The sequence below is a fragment of the Mandrillus leucophaeus genome, unplaced genomic scaffold (genome assembly GCF_000951045.1).
Source record: "Mandrillus leucophaeus isolate KB7577 unplaced genomic scaffold, Mleu.le_1.0 Scaffold273, whole genome shotgun sequence".
Taxonomy (NCBI): domain Eukaryota; kingdom Metazoa; phylum Chordata; class Mammalia; order Primates; family Cercopithecidae; genus Mandrillus; species Mandrillus leucophaeus.
The window spans coordinates 871296-882266 of NW_012102843.1; the positions used below are offsets into that span (position 1 = coordinate 871296).

Here is a 10971-nt window from a genome sequence, read left to right on the forward strand (position 1 = left end):
TTTTTTTTTTTTTTTTTTTTTTGAGATGGAGTCTTGCTCTGTTGCCCAGGCTGATGTGCAGTGGCGTGATTTTAGCTCACTACAACTTCCGCCTTCCAAGTTCAAGTGATTCTCCTGGCCCAGCTTCCGGAGTAGCTGGGATTATAGGCACTGGCCACCACATCCAGCTAATTTTTGTATTTTTAGTAGAGACAGGGGTTTCACCATGTTGGCCAGGCTGGTTTCGAACTCCTGGCCTCAAGTGATCTGCCCACCTTGGCCTCTCAAAGTGCTGGGGATTACAGGCATGAGCCACCGCACGCGGCCAAGTTCACAAATCTTAAGGTCCACTAAGAGTTCTAGCTAACAGAGTCTTGAAAAAAACGTACATCGTTAGGAAATCCAAAATCCAAGCCATTGGAGCCATGGAGACAGCACTCCAAACTCGAGAGGGGTCAATTTCTTTCCTCTCTGCAAGTAACCCCCACTAAGATCTATGTAATGCTGTTACCGCACCCCACCACTTACCCAAAGTTAGCCTTTGGTTGGAAGGTTTCCTTAGTATTGTTCCTTCCGTGGTGGCCAGGAAGAAGTTACCAGAAAAAGGTCTGGATCCAGAACCCCAAGAGAGGGTTCTTGGATCTCGCACAAGAAGGAATTCAGGGCGAGTCTGTAAAGTGAAAGCAAGTTTATTAAGAAAGTAAAGGAATAAAAGAATGGCTATCTCATAGACAGAGCAGCCCCAAGGGCTGCTGGTTGCCCATTTTTATGATTATTTCTTGATGGTATTATGCTAAACAAGGGGTGGCTTATTCATTCCTCCCCTTTTTAGCCCATATAGGGTAACTTCCTGACATTGCCATGCCATTTGAAACTGTCATGGCACTGGCGGGAGTGTAGCAGTGAGGACAACAGGAGAGGTCCCTCTTGTTGCCATCTTGGTATTTGGTGGGTTTTAGCCGGCTTCTTTAGTGCAACCTGTTTTATCAGCAAGATCTTTATGACCTGTACCTTGTGCCAACCTCCAGTCTCATCCTGTGACTTAGAATGCCTTAACCGGCTGGGAATGCAGCCCAGTAGGTCTCAGCCTTATTTTACCCAGCCCCTATTCGAAATGGAGTTGCCCTGATTCAAATGCCTCTGACAGTGCTGTGTCAAGTTTGTAGGAAACTTTGGCAGAGAGAGACTCAGTACCTTCCCTGAAGTCTCATCATTGAAAGAATTAATGTAGGTATAGAGAAGTTGCAGGTCAGTTACAAATGGCAAAAACAACACATTGTAAATTGAGAAATAAATATTAGAAAAATGGATTTGTAGTCCTTAGACTAATATTTTTAAGCTTGGGACAGTTTTGTGGGAGCGTGTGAGTATTTTGACTGGTGAAGGCTCAGAAATAATATTGTGTTCTCTACTTTAAAATTAGCAGACAAAAATATACAGTTCACCTCTGGAAAAGCAACTAGTTGACAGTGCATTTGTCCCAAAGCCAGCAGTCATGAGGGAGGAGAGTGGCATGCCTCCACCGTGGGATGCTTCACTGCTGGAGAATGAGTTTTTCCAAGGTAAGTTCATGCATTAAATTGCCTTTGCAACTACTGGTACTAAAGGAAGTAAACAATAACTAGTTTGTATTAAACTACTCAAAACATATCAAACGCTGTACTTTAATTTTTACATCCTCCTGTTTAGCTTATTTGAAGAGGATGCTGACATGTTATTAACACAAGTATTAAGAACTTATGATTAAATATAATTTGAGCAAATATTCTCAAATCAAGGACTGATAAATATATGGAGTAGTAATAATGTTTAATATTTAACCACAGGGGTCAGGAGTTCGAGACCCCATCTCTACTGAAAATAATACAAAAATTAGCTAGGCATGGTGGCATGCACCTGTAATCTCAGCTACTCGGGAGGCTGAGGCAGGAGAATTGCTTGAACCTGGGAGGCAGAAGTTGCAGTGAGCTGAGATCGTGCCACTGCATTCCAGCCTGGGTGAGAGAGCAAAACTCCATCTTGGAAAAAAAAAAAAAATTAACCTCAGGTAAAAAGGAAATATGTCTTTAGGAAATACATCTACAAAGTTTGCTGTTTAATAGACTTTTATTGTTCCAGATTAGGACCGAAATACACTGTGATAAAATCTAATTCATTAGACAATTAACCTTGTATGATGATAAAAACTGAAACAAGTTCCAAAAGCAGTGGCATTCCAAATGCACATGTACCTTATCACTATCTGATCATAGTTCACTTTTACAAAGGTTATTCTGTATAAGCCTGACCATTTGAAAAGTTAACTCTGAACTCGCCACCAGCTTCACCTTGAGGAACTACATTTAGTTTGCAAAGGCAGTACCATCGCCTGGCCCCTATCGTGTGGTACAGCAGTCGGGAAGACAGTCAGCTGGACAGTCAACATAGGGGCTTTCTTCAGTCAGATGCTTCCTGGCAGAGAACAGAGGAAAATCTTTGTTCCAAAAGAAGGTTTTTTTGGAAGAGGAGAGCTACTGTTTATGGAATGAAAAAAGTAATAATAATGTGGCCTTTCTGAAAATAATGTAGAGAAGCAAAACAGGAATTGTTCTGATGTCAGGAGTGGTGAGTAAATAGCATTGTTAATCTGGGATTCTAAGTGGCTTTAATTTAAAATCCTGTCACGGGAATGTTAAGAGTGGTTACCTCTAGGTAGAATCCCTGGCGATTTACCTATATTGTTATACTTTTCTGTATTTTCTGTTGTAAATACATTCTGCTCTTGTAGTCAGCCAAGACTTTAAGGGGAAAGAAAAACATAAACAGCTTGAAAGGGAGAATGGACATCAAAGAGATTTTCATCATAATTTGTTTTAAAGATAGATTTTTATTCATTATGCAGTTTTGTTTTGTTTTGTTTTGTTTGCCCCACCTTATACCTCAGCATTGCTTATTTTATTGTGGCTATAGGGAACAAATTATTTCAGGTCCTAGGGAAAAAAAAATATTTTTCACTAAAACATTGACAGATTTATTCCCTAAAGAATTCCTTAATTACATATCCTTAACGTTCAAGATCAGTTTTTCTTTTGGTTGTACAAACTTAATAACACCAACTTGCAAATAAAATAGGATAGGGAAAAATCCAGAACAGATTTTTTTAAATCCCTTTGGCATCTGCCCTAACATAATTGGCATGTTGTATGTACATTTCACCTATGTGTTCTTAGACACTTACATTTCCTGTCATTATACAGTTGAAATAAAATTTGTAATTTCTTCGTATTTATTGAACATGAATATACTAAACCATATCTATTATAGAGTAGGTCTTAGAGAGTCTACAAACCTCAAAAGATTATGATTCTATTCAAAGTCTAATGGGTTTTTATTGAGGAAAACATGTCAAGTACAATTAAATTGATACAATTCAAAGAAAAGCCAACTGTGTCACCAAAAGGTAACACAGGCTTGTCTGAGATCACAGAGGCTGTGGTCCTAGAGAGCAAGAGCCCTGGGTCTGGGCTGGTCTAGGTCTTCAGTTATCATAAGGAGGCCCCTGGGCACTGACTTTGACATCACCCCCAACTTTGCTCCTGAGAGAAAAGTAATCATTATTTGACAACAGCAGCTTCACATCTTTGTAAAACTATGAGCTCATCTCACAGTAAAATCATCTGTATGGTTCATAAAGAGCAAAATATGAAAAGTGAGGGTTTTTTTCCTGGGTTTTTTTTTTTTTTTTTTTTGAGACAGAGTCTCGCTCTGTCGCCCAGGCTAGAGTGCAGTGGCACCATCTCGGTTCACTGCAAGCTCTGCCTCCCAGGTTCACACCATTCTCCTGCCTCAGCCTCCCAAGTAGCTGGGACTACAGGCGCCTGCCACCACACCCGGCTAATTTTTTGTATTTTTAGTAGAGACAGGGTTTCACCGTGTTAGCCAGGATGGTCTCGATCTCCTGACCTCGTGATCTGCCCGCTTTGGCCTCCCAAAGGGCTGGGATTACAGGCGTCAGCCACTGTGCCCGGCTAAAAAGTGAGCTTTTATGGCACAGAGGTTGCACTGCACAGTGGTCGTATGCATCGACACAGAGGTTGCATTGCACAGTGGTCGTATGCATGGACACAGAGGTTGCATTGCACAGTGGTCTTATGCATGGACTCAGGAAACAGACGGTCTGGGTTCAAATCCCAGCGCCGTGTGATCTTAGGAATTTGCTTAATCTCTTCTTGCTTCCGTTTCCTCATTATAGAATAATAATAGTAATAGGACCAACCTTCTAAGGTGGTGTGAGGATTTAATGAGTTAAAGTGTTTAGGACTCTGCCTGACACACAGAAAGTGCTGTTTTATAGGAGTGTTAACAGGTATTAATTTTTCCAGAAAAAAAAATCTACCATTGGTATATCATTTAATAATATTATCTGGCACTTTTAATTATATATATTGCTCGAATCCCCCATCCACCTAAGTATGTTCATAAATTAGGTGCTAAGCTTTGGGTGGTAATACTGTTTTACAGTGCAACCTAGAAATCATATGCTACTTACAGAGGCTCATTTCTATTATGATCCCAGGAGGTATACACAGCTGGAAATATTGTAGCAACCTAGTGACATGAAAGAAATGAAAAGACAAGGCTTAACAACACTAACAATTGTCTAGTTTTTCAATGTCTGCATTATTAGTTCCCTTTTATTACTAGCCCATATCTTAGAAAAACTCAGTACGCTTTAGATGCACTAAAAAAAACCATGATTAAAATTCATTGTTACAAGAATATAGTTCTATTTCCTTAGGGCATTATGGAAAGTTCACTTTGAAAAAAAGTGATTTGAAAAAACAGGAAATAAATTTTCACTATAGTCTTGTAAAAGTCAGACTATCTTAAAAATATAATCAAAATTCATGTTATAACATTTATGATAATATGATAAAAAATAAAATTATAAATGATTATGTTTCTTGAAAAGGAGCCTTCAATAACTCAAATTATTATTAAACTGTAAAAACATATACAAAAAAGTTGATTCACATTCTCTTTTCAGTTTTAGATGACTTGGATAGCAAATTGGCTCAGGAACAGTCTGCAAGCTCAGTGAATACCAGAACACCCCTCAACTATGGATCAAGGACACAGTTCAGTCACTTTTATTCCAGTGGTAGCAGACATGGTAATATCACAGAAAGGCACAAAAAACACTATAATGAAACTTCCAATATGTCTATCTATGACATCCTAAGACCAGGAACTCCTAGGGAAGGTTTTAAAACCTTTTCTCCTAGGACAAGGACAATTTATGATATGTACAGGACAAGGGAGCCCAGAGTCTTTAAAGAAGATTATGTGCAAAAGAATACTTTTGGAAGTACTTCGCTGTGTTTTGACAGCAGACAACGGTCGGCCTTACCAGCCACAGGGCATTTCACAGCAAGAAGCTTACATTTTCCAGCCACAGCTCAGAACAAGAGTGGGTTTATACCACCAAGGCACCAGCAGAGTCCAAAGAGAACTCCTTTATCATCCATCATATGGAACAGATCGGATTCCTGTAGAGATAGGGAGAACCAGGAAGAGTTCCTGAGGGCACCATCACCAATGGAAATTGATCCTGCTGACAAGTATGTGTATCCCAGAGGTTTTCAGGAGAATAGGAGCTATGAATCGTACCATTCACAGAATGTTTACCAACGTGTTAGTTTAAATGTTCCCATGGAGAATGCAATGAGTCCTGACACTTTTGAGAACTCTGAGAATATGCCATTCTACCATCAAAGCAACCCATTTGCCAGGTCCTTCTTCAGCAATACCTTTGGACGAAGCGGAGAACAGAGGAGATTTGGACAAAGTCCTTTTTGGAGCCAACAGAAAGGACATTCTTTCTGGTCTGACTTTCATCAAAGCAGGAAATCATTCAGTTCTTCTGACAGAGACTTTGAAATGATTTCCATGGAAGCAAATAGTGCATCAGCCATTCATGGCCATAGTGTTTCTTCTGAACACTGGGAATCATTTTCTTCTGGTTATGGAACAGATGTTTCCAGAGTCCAAGAAGAGCCACATCCCTGGCAGTTTGATTTTCAGACATCCACACTGGAGAGCATGGCGGTATCACATGGTAATGAGACCAAATCGACTCCTCATTTTGGCACACCAAATGTTTGCTCCATGACTGGTTCAAGCTATCACGTCAAATCCGGTGAGTTGGTAAGCCAACAGGACAGTTCTCCTGTAGAAGTACATATAAACAAAGAAGCTTCCTCATTTGGAATTGCTCAGCCTCTAGCATCCTCATTCAAAACTTCCTTTCCCCAGACTTCTGATGACAGAAGGAATCCTCAGAGTCCCAACTTGCAGAATCCCACAGTCACTTTGCAGAAAATTATTCCTAATAAGCCTGCCTCTCATCCAATGAGAAGCCATACAGAAGTCACTGTGACCAACAGCAATTCAATTGACTCTCTGCCTCTTGCCAGAAGCCAGCCCAATATCTTGGTCACAGAAGTGAATAATGAGAAAGACTTAAATGAATCTATTTCAGAAGAAGACAAACAGCTAAGCAAGATGGACCAGACAAACAAGGTAGGTGAAGTACCCCAACCTGTTTCACAGAGAGGGATCTCAAACTCTTTACCTGATTTTCAAAATCCTTTCTCCCAGGACTCAGCCAAGAGCAACAGATTTAGTTTTAGTGCATCTACCACAATAAGTTCAAAAAAGTCACCCAGAGTCTTTTCCAGGAAAGATACCTCCAAAATGTACACACCACACAAAGATAAATCCAATGACGTTAAACAAGATAAGAGGTTTACTGAGAACAGAAAACTTGGCTCAACGGCTTCCCTTCCTTTCATTCAGGAACACAGAACACCACCATCTTTCCCCAGGACAGACCAAGGTTGTCACCAGGAATTAACTGTAAGTAATGAAGATATTTCAAGCATTATTACAACCAACCACTGGAGCTCTGCACCAACTGATATTCAAAATGCACAGTCTCCAGAAAAGCCTGTTATTTTAGATACTGGGGGAGAACAATGTGCCACAATTCATTCTACCAACTGCGGCAAGTTGACTGCTGGCCACAAGACCTTGTGTGATTCTTTAGATCTGTCATCAGCTGCACTACCAGATTCCTCACCATCAAATAATTCTTCCCTTGATGCTCCTGTGGTTCCATCTACTACAGTGTTCTCCAGGAGAAGTCCTTCAGACAAAGATCCATCGCTAGGAGAAAGAGAAGAAAAAGACAATGCTGGGAAGAACCAAAAGAATCAGTTTATTTTAAGCCACTCAGAAAACCAAGAGAGAAATGATAGTCATGTGCCTACACATGATGAAGTGGTTGATGTCAAATGCCATTCACACTCTCCTTTTAGGAATGAAAGAGGAAAAGGAAAAATAAGGCATCATATATCCTGTATTGAAAAGTTAAGCAAAACAGAAAGTATATCAGTACCCACCAGTGATCACAGGAGCCTCACTGAAGCAAATCAAAGCAATTCCAAAGTTTCTGAGCTTGACACAATTTATTGTACCTTGCCGAGAAAATCAAGCAGTTTTCTCGTACATGGCAGGCAGTCAGGAAGTAAAATAATGGCTGCTTCATTGAGGAATGGGCCACCTCCCTTCCAAATCAAAAATAATGTGGAAGATGCAATGGGGAACCATACATTAAACAAATTTAGTCCCAGTTCTCCTGAGTCAGCAAATGAATGTCCCAAAGTCGTTTCAGATGCAGCCCTGGAAGCACCTGAAGCCACAGAGAGAATGACAAATGTAAAAAGCAGTGGATCTACTTCCATTAGAAAAGGACCTCTTCCATTCCTCATTAACAGGGCTATGTCGTCTCCCTCAGGGGAGCCACATGCCTCAACTGGAAGAGAAGAAAGAAAAAAGCCATTGACCTCAGGCACGGATGCTTCTGAGCTAATGCCAAGGGCTTGGGAGAGAATCATTAGCCCTGTGGAAAGTGACTCATCTGTTAGAGATTGTTCTTTAACCAAACGACACCACCGAAAGGAAAACTTCCAAGAATGCACTGAGAAAGAGGGTAAAATGGCTGCCTCCAGGAGAAGTGTACTTGCCCTTTCAAATGAAGACCCTTTACCTTTTTGTTCAGACTTGTCAGGAAAAGAACGTGGGAAAACATTACATAAAGTTAAGACAACTAGTACATTTTCTGTTTCTGGTGATGACGACAATGTAAAATGTCTGGAAGTGGTCTCAATATATTATACTCTACCGAGGAAACCCAGCAAAAAATTCTGTAACCTTCTTCAACAGTATACACAAAATACTAATTCACTTACAGAATCACCTCAAGTGGAGACTGAAACATTTCCTAATGCTTTAGAAAAAGACGAACAGAATTATTTTACACGAGAGCAGTCAGGAACACCGTCATGTGAAAATCTAAAGATGTCAGTCAACTCTGATCAGACGCTCACCTCTGAAAATATGACTGCCTTCCGATTATCAAATAGGGGGCCCCTAGTGCCTACATTACAGGAAATGGTTTCTGTTGAGGCAGCTGTTTCTCTTCCTGAAGAGGAATCTAAAGCTAGAGAGATTTTTTCAGATAATTTAGCTAAAGCACCTCTAGGTGATTCAGAAAACAAGAAAGAAAAAGGTAAAAAACTGCAAAGTGAAACCCTGCATACTTTATTGATGCCTCAGAGAAAAAATGTTTCCGAAGAAAAATCTGAAAATTGTCAACAATCCATTAATTCAAGTAACAGTGGTCCCTCTAGTCTTCCAGCTCTTTCAGAAGTTAATATTGGAAATTCCCAAGCCAGAAGAAATTCTTGGGAGTGTACAGGGAGTGGTAGAGCCATTCCTTTTACTGGAAGTGGGAAGTGTCCTCAGAAAGATCACACATCCACAACTGTAGGTGATGGCTCCAGTGGATCACAGTCTAGGGAAGGCAGAGGGGACATCGGAACCAACTGCCAAAAAATGACTAATAAAACACTTTCTCACTCAGAGAGTCAAGTCTTTGCTCTTACTCCAGCATTGCATAAACTACAGCTTGGTGAGGAGACTCAGTCAGATGAACTAAATTTAGAGAGTCTGCAGTCTGAACCCAGAGAATTACCGCAAAGAAGTCAGGAGGCAAATATGACAGAGAGCAGGAAGGCTGAAGATGAAATGCAGAAATCAGCTTGGGATCAACCTTCACTTCCTGAAGGAAACAATAAAAATAAAACCAACTCTGATGACCTAGTAAAGGGGGAAAATAGATCTTCAGTTAAACACAGATTGGCAGTCATGTCTAAAGCAAACAGAAAATTCCCAGCTAAAGATGTAAGCCCCAGAAGACATGTAGCTACTATCTTCCCCCAAAGTGGAAGCAGATCTGGCTTTGACCATTTATCTCTTGGCACAGTGGAGTGCAACCCACTGTTCCCTGAGCCTACTCCAAAATCTGCAGAGTCCATAGGCGAAAGCAGGTTGAGTGAGGATGGAAAGCATGTGAAGAAATCTGAGAACCCTATCCCCATTACTGTACTACCCAACAGAGAACCTTCTACACACGTCAGCAACCAGAAGTCTAACAGCATTTCACAACGACATCAGAACGAGTTTAAAAATGTCTCAGAATCACCATCAAAGCATGAGATTTCTAAAGACGTCACAGTAGCTGAGAATTTAGAAGGAGAATCAGGAGCCCCATCCCCCATCACATTCACCAGCCTCAGGGAAGCAGAATTCTCTGACGATCAGAGGAGGCTGAGCCCTCCTTTTCCACTGGAGCCTGCACAGAAATCTAGAGTAAGCATCCCACGGGCCAGTTGGCTGTGGCAACAAAGGAGTGCTTCATCTCTGGAGTGGGAACCTGAGCCACACCTCTATCGTTCAAAGAGTTTAAAAAGCATTAATGTGCATGGCGATCTACTACGAAAAAGTCATCCTCCAAAAGTCAGAGAGCGCCATTTTTCTGAAAGCACGTCTATTGACAATGCCCTGAGTCGACTGACACTTGGGAATGAATTCTCTGTCAACAATGGGTACAGTCGAAGATTCAGATCTTTTTCTGAACTCCCCTCCTACGATGGAAATGAAAGTTGGGCTTATCGCAGTGGTACAAAAACAGGTCCCAGGTCTGCAACATCTATATACAGACCTATCGACTATGGGATCTTTGGAAAAGAACAACAATTAGCTTTTTTAGAGAACGTAAAGAGGTCACTTACACAAGGAAGATTATGGAAACCAAGTTTTCTTAAGAACCCTGGCTTCCTAAAAGATGATTTGAGGAACCCTCCCAACCCCTCAGAGTCGTTAAGCTCAAATTCTCCCAGTAGTCAGATGCCAGAAGATGGCTTATCTCCAAGTGAACCGCTTAATATCTATGAGGATGACCCAGTGGACTCAGATTTTGACACAGACACAACCACAGATGATGAATACTACCTGGATGAAAATGACAAAGAGTCAGAACTGTGAGGCTTTTTCATTAAAATGCTTTATCTTTTTCACCTAAAGCTTATAATGGAACTGAGGTGTATGTGTGCATGTGCATGGGAGGATAAAAGATCTAGTCTGGGCAGTGTCTGCTCTGAAATGTCCCACATCTCCTTTTTTTCCTCCACACCCTATATATATACTTCCTGAATGTTAGAACAATGAATTCTTGTTTTGGGATAGTCTCTGCTATTTTCTCTCTCTGTAAATGTTCTTAGCCTGCCTTTCCACCACTCCCACTTAATCCCTAATTCACTGTCTGATTTGGACTTTCTGCTTTACTTCCCTGCTAACATTTTTCATCTTTAATTGTGATTTACAACCCTAATATCCCAGGCACACATACAAAACTTACTAATTACCCCGCAGAACTGTGAAACTCTGTGTGGCTTCTTCCGGTCCACACCCTATACTCATGACATTAAATAAAAGGTAGCGATGATAACAGTGGGGTAAATATTATCATCCTGTTTGACTCATGAACATTTATGAAGTTTAAGGTGATGATCTTCTCTTTCAAACAAAGATAAAGGAATTTTTTTTTTT

The 10971-nt window shown here is 40.7% G+C and overlaps 1 protein-coding gene and 1 long non-coding RNA gene across 2 annotated transcripts in view; one reads left to right on the plus strand and one right to left on the minus strand.

Moving 5' to 3' along the window:
• EXPH5 (exophilin 5) overlaps window positions 1-10441 on the plus strand; it is a 32319-nt gene extending 21878 nt beyond the window's left edge. Inside the window, exons 4-6 of the mRNA XM_011984744.1 lie at window positions 1403-1541; window positions 5006-6969; window positions 7030-10441. Coding sequence (XP_011840134.1) covers window positions 1403-1541; window positions 5006-6969; window positions 7030-10407 — 5481 coding nt within the window. The 3' untranslated portion in view covers window positions 10408-10441. The remainder of the gene's footprint in view (window positions 1-1402; window positions 1542-5005; window positions 6970-7029) is intronic.
• On the minus strand, window positions 2067-4566 carry LOC105543011. Its single transcript, XR_001006563.1, has 2 exons — window positions 4508-4566; window positions 2067-2430 (listed from the first exon to the last, which is right to left on the minus strand). It is a non-coding gene; the product is annotated as an uncharacterized LOC105543011 (long non-coding RNA).
• Window positions 10442-10971: the final 530 nt, after the last annotated feature.